We start from the raw sequence: 16,178 nt of genomic DNA on the forward strand, positions 1-16,178 counted from the left end.
TAATCTAGAAAAAAAAACTTTCTTTTCATCCCAACAAGCAATTTATGAGTACATGTCACATCAAATGGTGTGTGTACGGCACTGTGTAAGTACAGTACAGTGTAACAAGTAGCAGCTCTGATGTGCATGTGAGCAGCTCTATGTCCATATCGGACAGGTTATAGGAGCCTTTGCTTTGTTTTCGTCTCTCCTGCACATCTCTGTATACCAGTGACTGTGGGGACACTACTGCTGGTGTATCAGTGATGCCGAGAGCGCTGCACGAGGCGAGTCTTTGTCTGTTCTGGGGAGGCTGGGCTCCAGCTGGCTCCTGCTATGTGTTTGCATGCAAAAGTCAGTGGGTCCCTCAGCACTCAGAGCAGGAGGCAAGCTGGTTGATTGATTGGGATGCACACCACCAACGAACCCCCCTCCTTCTCCCCCCACCTCCTTTCTCCTTCCACACCGCCACCTCCTCCTCCTCTTGCCTGTTCTTGCTCAGGGAGCACATGTGCCTCTCCTGCTCTCCATTTTTTTTACTCAGCCCTGCTTTATCACGCACCAGCATTCATGCAGTCATTAACAAAAGGTGCATGCTCACACAGACACGCATACAAGTAATGAGAAAATCAAAAAGACACAAAAGCTATATTGAGTAAAATATGTGAAAAAAAATGGCAGGAAATGCTGCAAATATCATGTTTGCACGGGATGTGTATGTTGGTGTGTGAGCGCACATGCAGCATCATTGACTCCAACATTGGGTTCATTCAGGACAGCGCATTAGCAGGCATTACAAATAACCACTTGGCCAGACCATTCTCCACACTTCGTTTTGCTCTCGCAGATACGGAGGCATTATCCTTACGAATTCATCATTCCAGACAGACAGACAGAGAGAGGGCGCCTGGGGTAACGTGTATTTCCACAAATTTGGTATCGCAAGTGCTTTCTACGGCGCATCCGCTTTGAAGGGATCCTCCAAGTGTTAGTGGAAAGCATGGAGTTGAACAAAAAGGGAGAAGAAGGGGTGTGTTAGAATCAACGACAGCTTTTCAGGACTCCAGCGACGATCAGCCAAGCCAGTGTCTGGTGAACGGGCGCGTGCGTGAAAGTGCGCGCGCACGTGTGCGTCCATGCGTGTGTGTGTGTGTGTGTGTGTGTGTGTGTGTGTGTGTGTGGACCAGGAGCCAACACACACTTAACATTCGTTCGTAACATGGCGTTGAAGCGCCGAGAGACACGACGGCTCTCTCCCGACTAATGCAAGCTTATTGTTCGGGAAGCCAGGGGACTGTTAACCAAAGAGACCTAAACATTCACAGAGACTCCTTTACGCACCGGCGGAGACAAAAGCGGATTCCAACATATGCATGTCGCTATAACGGTATAGCGGGTTGTATAGACGCACGCTGCTACTCCGCTGGTGGAAATCAAAGGCTGTACATGGCGGTGGAGAGTACAATTTGGCTGTTCTGTCTTCTTTCGCTGTTTTGTGGTCCATCCAAGCAAGGTAAAGCGCTCACTTTAATCATCTGCATGTTTTTTTTTTCTTTCGGTGGGGTGCATGTGTGAGGCAGCGGACCACTCACATTACACTGAAGTGCAGTTACTCAGAACATAAGTAGGCTGCGATAACAGATAGGAGAGCCACCGGGTGAATTTGCACCTTGCACGGTCCGTCCAGCGTCTCCTCCGTATTCCGTCTTCACCTCATGTGGCCTATCCGCTGCTTGTGATGTAGGAGTTTATTGTTACTTCATGTGGTGTCTCTCTCGGGACGCGCTGGAAGGCTTTGGCATTGCGAAGTTGCAGCACATTTGCCTTGAGTACAGCAGCCCTGAATGTTGCCACGGGGCGGCCACGGGGTTTTGAACCGACCGGTGGGGAAGTTTGGGATCAAAACCAGGGAATGGGGCACACAATGGAGACATGTGGACTCGGCGTTAGTGTTCAATAAGAGAGCACCCTGACAGCCCGGTCTAAAATGTGTCGATTGCTCGGCTACTGAAAATAAATAACTTTTTGTCTCAGTTTAAAGAATCAACGACTGTGCGCACTGGACGCCAGGTTTTAGCCACCGGCTCATAAAAGTTGAGTGAGTCTTTTTTTTTTTTAGGACAGAGTTGTACTGTCATGAAAATAATCTTTACTAAAGCATGATCTGGATAAAGTTGAAGAACAGTGTGTCGTGGAGTTGAGATGCAAATCAGATTTAGTTGCCGTTGCTCCTGACAGTGGAAAGTCAGCCCACACAGGCGGCGATGAGTCGGCGTAGAATTTACATGACAAAAGACCTGTACAGAATATCAGGGCAGGTTGTACAGTTAAATGCTCTCTCAGGGCCAGGAACCAATGGACCTGAAACAAGGAAACGTGGTATGCTTTCTTTTTTGTAAAACTTTTCATTACATTACATTTCTGCATATGCCTGTAAGAAATCACTGAGTTCAAGGTGAGTAGGTGACAGAAGTAACACTGATGTAGTGAAGCAAAATAGTCAAATAAGCATACAGTCCGTCCATCCATCAATCATGTTTGTACAGACGTGTAGGGATAGCAGTGAAATGTAACCAGTTGTCATCAGTGTATGTAAAGCTGCAGCGCTCCGCTTTCAAGATTTAGCTGTGTGATGGACATTTAGAAAGATGCATAAAGTTTTAAGTGCCTATGAAGTATTTGTCTGTTAAGTGCCTCTCATGAGGACCAGATCAGGGCTGTGTGCAATTGTACTGCTACTACCAAAAACATGATGATTTTTTTTTATCAAAATATTTTATGTTCAGTAAATTGTTTAAGTCATTTCTCCAGCTAATATTGCCAAACTGGTTCCAGCCACTCAGATGTGAGGATGTGCTGCTTCATTGGCTTCTTTGAATTTCCTGATGTTAAGAGGGCACTTCTGCTTTCCTGTGGTTAAAACCTTTGAAGCCCACTGTTTCTTCTGTAATATTTTTTATCATAGTACTTGATCAGCCCATTGCTGTACTACTCAAACTCTTATTTTCCAGAGGAAACTCTGTCTGATTTAAGAAAAAACACATCTCTTCCATCACTTTTATCCTGAGTCAACAGCCAGTATAGTCTTATCCATTTCTTGTGTCTGGCCATAGCTTTTCTTTCTGTTGCAACTTGCTCTGCAGTGATTGCTACCAGCAGTGATGAGAAGTAAAGCAACGCTGTGCACAAAGATTGGTGCGGCCATGAAAAGTGAAGCCTGACAGAGTGAATATTTCAGAAACGTGTGCATTTCCAGGCAGACATCAGCTCTCTGAGATACTGTAATTTTAATACATAACTTCCATTATTCACTGTTCAATTATGCATATAAAGGCCTTAAAAGGGAGGCGACTAGACGTGCGCCTCCTTGACTTTCATCTGATATAGTGGTAGAAGGTCAGAGGATACAATTCATATAGAGTTGGATTGCCATGCCCTGCAGACTCCAGCAATTACTCCCTTTGAGATCCTCTTAAGAGGAGCATGAGTGACACACTGGGGGCGATCACATCCAGATGATGAAATCTCTTGTAAGTAAATGCTGAATGTTATGGAGGTTGTCTGTGATAAGAGTGAGGAGGTGGTTGATTTATTTGCACTGAGATTTATCATCAGAAGTTTTACGTTTTGACATTTGGTTGAATTGATAAAACATCACACATATGTGAAAAAAGCTCTAAATAAGTAAGATTTGTCACCAAAAAGTGTTTTGCTTTAGAGCCAAAGCCACATTTGTATTCATGAGCTCGGATGACAGCAACACTGAGCTTTATGAGCAAATTCAACACATTAGTGTTTATCATGTATTATTACCAAATAATTACTTTCTAGTGTCATCAAGGCTAGTAAACAACACAGGCATGCTTCTCTGCATGTTCATGTTGTTGGGTTCAGAAAGTGGAGCATGCATGAAGGTCGTGAGTGTTGGTGGTTTGTGGGAACGGTGGCTGGTGGTGGTGGTTGGGGCGGTGGAGGGGTGGGGGTTCTGGCCCAGTGATGAATTGGTGGGTGCTGGTGCTGGGGCGAATTTGAGGGCAAGCACAAAGACCTTGTTTTGTCCATTCTAAAGATCAAATGAAAATATGTCAGCTTCACTTAACACATCACAATCAAACGAATGAAGGAAACAAAAGTGCCGGAGTGTCTGTGTTTTCACAGTGATAATGGGCACAATAATAAAACATCTACCGTTCTGAAAGACTTTATGAGCGAATGAATCTGATTATTGTAACGCCTTTGGCCTTTTTATATGCACATGAAAGATGTAAACACAGCAACAGTGCCGTAATGTAGCGTATACTGACTGAGAATGCCATGAGTTAATTTACCCCTGAAGATATTAACTCCTATTAAATGTCTCCTCTCAGTCATCTTTTTGTACCAGCATGTTTTGTGATGTTTTCCTGTTCTGCCCAGCTTAAAACTGTTCAATTCGGTAGTTGGGCAATTCCTAGTGCAACAGCTGCCTGTTGCAATTCAACAGGAGCAGCAGAGTGAGATACGTCTTTATTAAGCAGAAAAGTATTATGATTCGTTAACTTCTTTTCCTGGACCATCTATGCTGAAAACTCCTCCTGCATGTCTATGGGAGTGATCCTGCAGGAGATAAGCCAGCAGACAGACAGAGAAACTGCAAACTGCAGAGAAAGGGACAGCACTGACTGCACCCATGTTAATTGGTATTTTTGATGAAGCGCCTGCAACCAGAAATGAGTTAGTAGCAGTTTGTCTAGAAAAGAGATTAATTCAGAAAAAAATTGGATTGAGCTTAGGGCTTTTATTTTGAAGTACTGATTTGTGCATAGCAAGCAAGGCTCCTGAAAATTCTAAACTAAACCTACAATAATTTGGCCACTCTGGGCTAATCTAAAGAAGTTACGAACTCAATAGACTGATATATTGTCACCTCTTAAATTAATGTGTTGTTTGTACGCAATTGCATATTGACACATCTAGCAGTTACGAAGCAACATTGTAGTTTATTTGAAGGCATGTTTCTTGCATTGAATGAATGTAATTCCAATTCTTTTAGCTTTGTTTTTGGTCTCTACCAACTCCTGAAGGAAGTATCTTGCTCTTTATCTGTTCAATCCTCCACAATGTTCACAATAGGTTGGTTAATGTGTCTTCCTGATGTTTGGTGTTGAGCAAGTTGTTGGTTTTTAGGGTTTTCTTGTTGAATAGAGCTACCAGCTGCTGCAATGCTATGAGCGGGGAAAGGGAATCGAGACAATACAGTTGTGGACTGGACCAACTAAACAATCAATTATAACCTGTAAAGCTGAGAGGAGCTGCAGATTCAGGTGATAATTCCCATTCACTTTAAGCGACTCCTAATACCATCATGTAATACTTTATGACTGTACAAATATGGATTATAGTCACTTTAATGGTAAAAATAGACAAATCTCAGCATGTTTTTTTTGTTGTTGTTGCATTTATTTAAATTGAGCCCAAGGTATGTTTTGCAATTGTTTTTTTTGGCTTGTATTTCATCAAGCTGAAGAAAGTAGAAGAGTGTGTATCATTTTTGACTCAGTGACTAAGAAGAAATATAAACCATGAGGCTAGGGAACCACTGATCGAAAGTTTATAATGAAAACCTGCAGAGCCTTCCCATGGTAGCCTGCTCCTCTGCTCAACTTCTGTCAGAAAACAACACTAATTAAAGTGTCTCTGATTACGTTATGTGTTTATCACAGCTTCTTCATTTCCGTATTAACTTAGTGTTACCTTATACGGACAAATGAATAATGTAGAATATGCAGCAAATACGTTACACTGCTGGAAGCGTCAAATGGCCAGTCAGATTTTGTCATTTTTGAGCACACCGTTGCTCTGCTTCCCAGTTTAACTAAGTGAATCCTTTACAAAACTAAGTTATTCAAATTTACTGACAAGCTTCTGACATACCTTTGAAGGCTGTGAGCTAGCCCATCAACATCACACTGTTGATGTCTTACTCTGACTTTGTTGCATAATCACCGTACACTGTCCAAGGGAGGATCTTTTATTGTGAAATAGATGATGGATGGCTATCTCTACAACTCAGCATCTAAACTCTGAGTCATCAGTTCTAGTCAAGAAGAACCCGTTGTTATTCCTCCAGTATTCTCAGGTCAGACGGGGTCAGCTCAGCAGCTTGTTTCATACGAAGATAATATTTTCATGAAACACCTGAGGAAAATCTGACTGTAAAACTTATAATGCTTCTTAGGCATGGTGGTGGGAGGTAAATGTTTTTTTGAGTCAACCATTTATTCCACACTGCACCGGTGTCCTGTGGGGCAAAGTCCATTCTCCAGCTTAAATATCATGGCGATGTAAAGTTACACAAAGGGGGAAACATTTTCAGCTTGGCATTGTGTCAAAGTAAGATATTCTGAATTGAGTGAAGTTTGTAGAGTACAAATGTTTTCCAGCTAAGTCTCAACAATGTTATTTGTTGAAATGTAAAGTTCAGCTTGTAGCATAAAACTCATACATCCCATATATTCAGTTTGCAGCACAGTGAAGTCATGTATCACTGTTACAAATGTTGCACCACTGAGACAAAGTTGAATGACATTTTGCACGACAGTCTTACTTGTACATTTACTGGGATGAAATATAACTGCAATTTCTTCCCAACTCGGATATAAAAGTAGGCACAATTTAGTTTTTTATATTCTACTGCTTTTGTGATTACTGTCATTGTGTTGCCTTCAAGCTATAGGAGCCAAACAAACAGAGTCATGATAATTAGACCTTGCTTGTTCATACGTGATTGACTGTTGGACAGTTACAACAAGATTCTGACAGAAACCTGAGATGACAAATTCATACATTTGTGTTGTCATAGCAGCTTCAGTTTTCAATAGACAAGAATTGTTGGTACCAATAAGTCTTTGTGTTCTTGTATACCATGGGCATTGGTGTTTGCATTTCACACCAGATTTTTATTGTGATATTGGCCTTTGTTTGCTCTTCTTAATACTCAAAATGTTGGGGTGTCTTTGGCTTGGTATTATGTTCACTTCCCCTGCCACGCGTTTACATCATTTCTTATAGTACAGTGTATTTCATACCAACCTGGAAGCAAACAAACAGCTTGTGTTACTGCAGGTTGGTGTGAAGAGTGGCACATGAAGCCAAGAGCGTTTTTTAAGCTGTTTTACGGTTTCCTTGAAAGTTTCCATTAAAGCTTGTTTTTTCTTTTGCGACTGACTGTTTCTCTCTGATGATCTGATTCTGTCGCATTACTTCGCCTGAGCACACCAGGGGTGTTGTGTCACTTTTGAGGATTATTCCTCCCTCTGCAGTTTCATATTTGGTATCAAACTGTTGTAACAACTGACATTAGAGTAAATATTAGTTGGAGTTGTTGATTTACATAGTTACAACAACAAAAATGTTGAGCTTTTAGTACTTTCTGCTTCCTTCTGCAGGATGTATCAATTCCACTAAGCCCTTTTTTCTGATGGAGTCATTGCTGGTCTCCACCTTTAGGTCCCCAAAGAGTTGTCATCCATGTCTCCTCCTGAACTCTACCATCATCTTTAATGTTCAGAGATCTTCAGTTCCAGTTTGTTGTGTCTACACCAAAGGGACAGCTGTTCAACCTACCGTATAGTGGCTGCTACAGAATATTAAACATTAGATTTATACGGGGATGTATGCTGTCTGTAAACTCGTCGGCCTTTACTGTTACTGCTCATGTGTAACATCATCACAAATATTTCCGTCTATATATCATGTTTTTAGTTTGTTCAGAGGCTAAATTGAAAAATAAAATACTAGTTCTTAATTTTGCTATTAAGTCTGTCCTCAGCTCACCCTCCCTTCTTATCGTCTTGTCTCAGCTCATCACCTTCATGGCATCATGTAATTGCATTTCCTAATTTAATTGTAAATGATATAAATATTCCTCTTTTAATGATTTATATTCTGGTTGTTAGTGTTGAACTTTTGCCTCAAACTTATCACCCTCCTTCAGTATTTCCATGAACATACATACACAGATCTCTTGAGACCAGAACGTGTTGGACAGCACTGCCTGTTGAGACTGGCTAATTACACATTAGCGGTAAATTAGGTATCTGTGTGTGTGTGTGTGTGTGTGTGTGTGTGTGTGTGTGTGTGTGTGTGTGTGTGTGTGTGTGTGTGTGTGTGTGTGTGTGTGTGTGTGTTTGCTGAGGTACATACAGTTCACCCGGTGTGCCGGTTTGCTTGTGTGTAAGCGTGGGTGTGTCAGCTGCAATTTGTGCGTGCATCTTGATCCCCTCCCCAGAGAGCCCATGCTAAATTAGGATGCATATTATTTAAAGATGCCCTGGGCTGAGTTTCAGCTGGGTATATTTGTGCAGTGAATATGTTGATTTTTATGGTGCCCTGTGTGTGCCTATTCACACTGCCAGGGAAGCAATCTTAAGCACAGAAGTGTTTGCATGAAGGGAGAGGAAGCCTTGAGCTTGATTTGGTCTGCTATGAATTCGAATGATTTGCACTCTGGGGTTGTTCAGAGTGATGTGGTGAATTTATTTTGTGCTTGCTTTTTCTCACTTATAAATAGCATAGCCTCTTAAAATATCTAAAAAGAAGATCTTTGAGCTAATGAGAGCTTCATTTCAGTCAGCATGTATGTATTTTTGATTAGTCTGCATCAGATCTCTAGAAAAGACAAAAGACCAATTTCTAGATAAAATAGTTATTTTGTAGATTTTTGGTTTCCTCATCTAAAACCTGCAACAGACAAGATACTATGAAATGATATGATATTGAGAGACCATCATCGGCAAATGTCCACATTTCTTTTTTCATTTCCTGGCTTATTGTATGCCAATAATATAATATAATATAATATAATATAGAACCCACTTTTGAATATGAAACATTTCAAGGTTTTGATCCCACCAGCTGGAGTCATGTAGGAAGTACAGAAAAGGTTCCACGGTGGTACTTTTCAGAATGACTCCCAACATGCAAGATGTACCTTGAAGGGCCAAAACTAATTTTCTCCTACACCCGCTTTTGCACTGAGCTGCATCTCAATTGCATACTGAGATCAAATGGAGGAGAGTTGCTTTTTGGCAGTGCTGCTATCTATTAATACTTTGATCCCAGGAGCACAAAGAGATATTACTACTGCAATGATGCAACTCAGATGGATTGTGTTATTTCATCCTGTTGGCTTACTAGGTCACTGAGGTTTGCCTCATAGTGCAACTGATATACATGATGGGATTTGAGCTGTTGCTCAGCTGCACTGAAGGTGGTATGCAGAATATTAATCTGAGCCTCAGCCATCACTCGCCTCGGTTCAAGGCCAAATTATAACCACATTGTCACTAAGACTGTAGGTCAGCTTATCATGCTGGTAAGCTTTTCTTCATACCTGTGTGTGTGTGTGTGTGTGTGTGTGTGTGTGTGTGTGTGTGTGTGTGTGTGTGTGTGTGTGTGTGTGTGTGTGTGTGTGTGTGTCTTTTGTTAGAGTATCAGCAGCCTGGATGCACTCACTTGGTTAACCAACCTGCATTCACATTCCTTCCATTCCTCCCTGCTCTCTGCTCGGTCACATGATAGAGCAGAAGTTCCACTAAAGGTGGCCGTGTAGGTGGGAAGATGTGGGTTATCTGAAGAGTTATATTGATGAGTATGCGCTGCAGTGGGAAAGGCAGTTCTAGAAATTCAAAGTGGGGCTGCACTTCAGTTCCTACTATGTTCCGCAATCGCACAATAGGAAGCACGCATTTCTGAATCTCTTGAACAACCATTTGTGCATTATACTGAGTACGCACGTCCTCTAGTTCTCATTCAAATGCAGTATATTATTCAAAGATCACAGCACACCTCTCAAATCTGTGATGGAAAATGTCATCGCTGAGAACCCCGGTGTGAGCATAATATGCGAAGCTTGCTCAATGCAGTCTGCCCTTTCCCAGTGCATGCACAGTGTCACATAACAATCTCATTCATCATTCTGACATTGTGTGAGATGCTCAACCCTGATCCTTGCGTACAATCGTTATCACGTAGATGTGCCTCACTTTAAAAGGCATGGTTGAGGAAACAGGAAGTGTTTTTGAGCTGTTCTGCCTGTGTGCTGTCTCCTGTCTTTGCATAGATATAGTCCCTTTTCAAACCATCCACTACCTCACCAGATGCCATCTCCTGCACCAGTTGCACTAGCTGTAAGTTGTTTGTAAACGGATTCCGTTTTGGATCTCCTGTGTTACTCCCAAGTTAGTTTTATTACTAGCTTTGTTGACTCATGCAAGTGGGTCTGGCACTTGACATGGCCATGTGGAGGCCCCATGCTGCTGGGAGGCCCCACATGCAGGAGAGCTGCTCTGTGATTGGAGGAAGCCAGACTAGGATGAATGAGCACTGTACATAGAGCAGGAGGCATGAGGGACTGCACAGCTACGCCTCCTCTCTCGTTCTCTATCCCTTGTTCTCTGTTTGGCCCCCATGTTTGTCCCACTGCAACTCTTGCTTTTCTTTTACTGTACACTTTTAAGTCATTTGTTGTTACACTGGCTGTGAGAAGAGAGTCGGTATGACCTCTTACAGTTTAGGTTAAAATGTCAGTTATAGTTTGTGACTTTGTAAAAAAAAAAAAAAAAACTATGAATTTCATGCTTGACTGCAGAGCTTTTGCGCATCAAAGAACAGCGTTGCAAGTGCAAAGGCAGGTTGGCAAATATGGATAGATGGGAATTTTTGTCAAGTTTGGGAATCTAATAGTGTTGAAATGATTAGGCGATTAATCATTTTGACAATTGATAGAAAAATTTGCAATTAACTATTCTGATAGACTGATAGACCGAAATTCACTGGTTGTAGCTTCTGAAGTGCGATTTTTAATTTTTTTTTTAAATTGTCTTTGATTGTGAATTTAACATCTTTAGGTCTTTTATTGTTATATTGAAAAAACAAGCAATGAGAAAATGTCAGCTTAGGTTTTAGGAAATTGTGATGGGTATTTTTTTTCAATATTACAGAGCAAACAAGTACAAACACATTTATGACAAGATTTATCAATACTGAAAATTACTCCTACTTTCATCTTGAAATTTGGATAATGTGCTTTTGGGAGGTAATGAAATGATACTTGGTTTTGAAGAATTATACAATGCGATTTGATGAGCAACTCAGAGAGTGTCAGAGCAGAAAAATAACGTTAGACTTTCTTAAAAAAAAAATCTTTGATTCGTTATATTAGCTTTCTGACAGTGAAAGTGACTGTGTTTGTGCCCATGACTGGGTGTGAGAAGAACCGTGGTGTATCATCGCGGGAGGAAACACAGCTGGAATGGTTAACACTTGACACAGCAGCTGTTCACATTGTTGAGTGACTCGTAGCCTCACTGTGGGTTCAGTGAAATGTTGAGCCCTCTCTACATAGCATTGCTTAACTAGTAAAACAGTTTTTAATTTGCAATCCACGCTATCTAAGGCGGTGGGTGAATATGTAGTATGCTTCAGACACCTACAGGGCTTCGTATTTTCACAGAAAGGACTCAATACCCAAAGCAATAGTTGAGATGAAACTATACAAAATGAAAGCCAAAATATTTAGACAGTAGTAAGGTGCGTCTGTCAGTGAGAGTCTCTGTTTCTTGTTATTGCACAGGCATTTCCACTCGCATACCGAAACCCGAGAGTCTCCGTGTCCCTGCAGGGTTTATCACTGGCTGCTTCTCTGCTCAGACGATCACAACTGTGGCTTCAAAATATTGATTTATTCAGATGCCTGATAGTTTTTGGCCACAAGCACATGCAAGTGGTGGGGCTTTTTTTTTCTTCTTTTTTTTTTTTACCTTGTTGCTATTAATGTCAGGTTATTAAATCTGAAAAACAAAAAAACACCTCTGAAAAAAAAACAGTAGCAAAAAAAAAGAAAAAGACATTTGAGCAGTGTTAGAGGTTTGGTTTGTGGTGTCCAGATATCCAGACCTACCACACACACACACACACACACACACACACACACACACACACACACACACACACACACACACACACACACACACACACACAGTTTTCCAGCTGTAAACTGCTAATTGTTGTCAATTAAACAGTTTGTCTCTATCCAGTCTGCTTGAAGCCTTTTTATGTTTCAGTGCATCGTAATGTCCTACAACACAGGTGTCCTGAGACAAATGCTACCTACACGCACGATACAATACACCTCTAACATCATTCAGGAACAAATCATAGCAATTATCTACTGCTGCTGTGTCAATTTAACAGATATACAAGGAAGTCTGTGATCACAGCTTTTGTGTGCTTTTTGGTCCCTCTTCACAAAACTATCTTTAATCACATTTCGCTGCTCTATTTCAATTGAGTCTCAAGGCTGCCCTAATCTTATCCGCATTAGTTCAGTTCTCATCTATTCTGAAACTCTGAGTCTATTTCGCCTCAATCTCTGGAAGTTTGTGACCTCTTTCAGCCTACTTAACTTGTCAATACTACCTTATAGCAGGCCTACTTGTTCCAATTCTTAGCAGCGTGGTTTTATGGATGACAATGTTGGTTCATCCAACACTTTGATCCAGACTGAACAACAAAGGAATGGATTGCCAAGAAATTGAATTTTCTACAACCATTCAGGGTCCCCAGAGGATTAACCCTCCTGACTCTGATGAGTCAGCAGGCCAAGGCTAAGAGTTTTCCTTTAGTGCTATCGTGGCATTGACAATTTGGGTTTTCTGTGAAATATCTTAACAACTGTTTGATCCATTGCCATGAAGTTTAGTAAAGAGTCTCTCCAAGTTCTCCTCGGGATTGTTTAATTTGTCACTTTTTTGATTAATGATACAACTAGTTACATTCTTGTCCAAACTGTACTTTTACAGGTGTTTAGTGCCAGTTTGCGTTGGCACGCTAAGATGCTAAAGTCAGGTCGTAAACTTTGTGCTTCCTAAACGTGGTTGGCCTTGTTGTTGTAAAAATGTGTGCTGACATTTTGCTGAGAGGGCCATGGTGCATTTAACAGCACAGGGTTGCTGGCATGACTATCGCTGTGTTCAAATGTAGTCTTATGTAGTCGTGTACAGCAGAAGTGTCCGTATGCGGTATTCATGGTTTCGGAACGAGAAATGTTCTGCAAGCCTCAAGTTTACTGGTCGGGAAGTGTTTGCTGATGTTTACAGACATGGCGGAGGCCAAGGAAGTTCATTTTTCATTAGATGTAGGTAATATATTGTAATTTTACTCAAGTAGAGTTGGTCTTCATAACTTAGATCGTCAGCCTACGTCTGAGGAAAATATTGATCTTCGCAACGGCCGCATCTTTTCCCTCTCCGCCTTTTGCATTTTCTGCATCGCTTGACACCCCGTTAGCTCGCTAACCTGTTCGCCTCCGTGGCTTCCACATTGCTGTCGCCGAGCAACGGTGTTTTCAACGTCTTAGCCAATTGAATGTAAAACATGCGGTTCACACGATTGCCATGTTGTAATCACAAGCTCAGGAGTTCCATTTGAACGCAACATACATCTCGAAAAGGATACCATCGGGGTAAATTGTTGTATTTATTGTAAGTCGCTTTGGATAAAAGCGTCAGCTAAATGAAATGAAATGTAAATGAGAAAATATTACCTAATTTGGATGAGTTGACTCTTTAAACTGTATCCAAATCCATAGTAGTGCACTGACTAAGTTATGGACACCAATTGGTGCCTCCAGGATTTTGCATTGAGTTTGATTTTTTTTTTGTGATCGTTGCAATCAAAAATGCTCGATTTTGCGAGGGAATTTCTCAAAAATTGTGACGTAATTTGCAGAGTTTTAAGTGAGTTGTTTGCGTAAAATTGCATGAATTAGAAAAAGTTGCAAGTGCAGAAAGTCAAATGCGATTTATTTATTTTTTAAGGACTACTTGATAAAGGAATAAATATGTAATCACATGCTGTGATAATAATCGTGCTGCACATCACAGAAATATGTTAGTTCTCTTCTTTAAGTTATTTATTGAACTTAGAGAACTATAGAGCTGAAGGTTACAAAAATAAAGCATAGAAATGATGCAGCTTTACATAAAAGGCAGTCTGTGACTGTAATATAGAATACAAAGACTACATCAGCCATCAAAATAAGAGCTTTAGATGCTGTTTAATTCATGTTAATTTAACACAGGCCTGCGGTATTCACAAAAACAAAGTGCAGTCTCTCACAACTAAAATTTCTGCAGCATACAGCAATATGTAATCACTTCCATTGATAAAAAGCATTTCATTAGAACATTTTATTGTGAAAGCCACATTTTCCGCAAACCCCGCCTCTTCCGTTTTTTTCCCGCTGGTTCCGGTTTGTTTTGTCTGAAAAGACTTATTTTATGCCCAAAAACTTTCAGCACAGATTCTGCTAACAACATTTAAGCGGATAAAATTGCAGGAATTTGAAAAAAAAAAATGGCAAGCTCCCGCAAATATTGTGGAGTTTGCTTGAATTTGTGTTAATTATCACGATCGCAATTTCCTGAAGGACTGACCAAGAGACATAGATACACAAAATTGTTTTGAAGTCATTTTCATGTGTAGGTTGCATTTTTGCTGGATTTATTGCATGAATCTGTTTCTGTTAGCATGCTAGCATTCTAAACTAAGATGGTAAACATGTTACACATTAGTTAACTCAGCAGCTAAGTTTTAAAACCTCTTGTTTTTTTTGTTGTCTTTTTGTTGTACAAGCTTGTTAATTTTCGCTGTATTACGGTCTTAATAATATATAGGGTACAAACATATGTGAAAGCCAAGATGTTGCACATCAGCTCGGGATAATAACAGTGCAAACGGTTGAGTCACAAACAGCCTATGAAAGACGTGGCTGTGATGGAAAGTGGTGTATGAATATAAACTGTTATTGTTGTGAAGTTTATATTGTAGCAATAGAAATGCAGCAAACGTTTCATAAAAACAGCAGCAAATGACAACATGTTGTTCTGGGATGTCAGCATTCTGAATTCATTACATGAAGCACCACTTTTGAACTCTTTTAATCCAGTGTCTTTGTTGGTATATAGCAAAGTTCCTGAAAGGCCTCTGGTATTGTGCAGCTTCGCTTTAGAGACTGTGGAAATCTGAGCTGTGGCCTCAGGGTCATTGGGTGTCCAGTCTCTGTTGACAGTGAGCTGGGCCGGGTGAAATATTCGCCATGTTGGATCGCTCTCCTCCTCCTGCTCCTCCTCTTTCTCCTTCTGTTGCCCCCAACGTTTTGTGAATAGGTGATCCATTAATAGAAATGGACTAGTGGCATAAGTGTTGATGGTATCAAGAGCACTGCCCTCCTAAGGTCTCCATTTCATCTCTTTTACCGCTCACTGAATGACAGAGACAGTCTGCTTCTTTGTCAGTGTATGTTTTGTTTGTCCTCTGTCCTCCGTATTAGATTGTGAATAGCAGCACAAATCAGGCTTTAGTCTATCCATTTCTCTATGTATCCACCTACGACAGGAACTAACAGCTTTATATTCTTAGTTTATCCAAATTACTATTATTGGTGCAATTTGAAACCTATTAGAAATCCAGACAAGATGTGAAAAGTGTCAAAGGGACACTGGATTGTTTTGGGGTGATATGTTTGCTTCTTTTCTAGGTGTTTGATTGTTTCTTGGTGTCTGTAGGTCGGTTACATCCCCTCTCCCTTTTGTAAACCACTGTCCTCTCTCTGCTTAGAGTAAGCGATGAACGTCTTGGCTCAGCGCCATCACAATCCATTCACTACAGCTCAGCGAGACTGCACAGCCGCTACTATATCCCAGAGTGCACCCTGTCCTTTCCAGCAGCTCCCACTTCTACAGTAAAATGGCAAAATGGCCACTTCACAGATCCCCCCTCTTCAGTGCATTGTGTCCTCATGAGACACCGACACTTACCGTGTGGGCGTGCGCGTGCGTGCATGTGTATGTGTCCACCCGCTACACGTGGCCAGAAATCTAGGGCATGTCGAGGTTTCTGACACAAATGTGTGTGTGAATATCAAGTGTTTTAATCCCAGATGAAATATCCACTAATAATGTGATATGTGATATGATTACCTTGCCTACTTCTTTAAATGATAGTAGGTCATCCTAAACTTTGGTTCTTAAAATGTTACAGTAACTTTTCAAGGTGTTCCTCCTCTTTTTTATTCTCCCCATCACCATTCGATTCCAGTTTTGTGAGAGGTAATGGGTTCCATATCCAACGCAGAATCATCCCGACCTCTCACCATT

The 16,178-nt window shown here is 41.0% G+C and overlaps 1 protein-coding gene across 1 annotated transcript in view; it reads left to right on the top strand.

The window, feature by feature from the left end:
* Positions 1-1,201: 1,201 nt before the first annotated feature.
* Positions 1,202-16,178, top strand: part of igdcc4 (immunoglobulin superfamily, DCC subclass, member 4) — a 49,015-nt gene continuing 34,038 nt past the window's right edge. Inside the window, exon 1 of the mRNA XM_069174330.1 lies at positions 1,202-1,492. Within this exon, the coding sequence (XP_069030431.1) occupies positions 1,243-1,492 (250 nt within the window). The 5' untranslated portion in view covers positions 1,202-1,242. The remainder of the gene's footprint in view (positions 1,493-16,178) is intronic.

Source organism: Embiotoca jacksoni, unplaced genomic scaffold (assembly GCF_022577435.1).
Source record: "Embiotoca jacksoni isolate LCO1_2020_lvr unplaced genomic scaffold, fEmbJac1.0.p SCAF_6, whole genome shotgun sequence".
In the NCBI taxonomy this organism is placed as follows: domain Eukaryota; kingdom Metazoa; phylum Chordata; class Actinopteri; family Embiotocidae; genus Embiotoca; species Embiotoca jacksoni.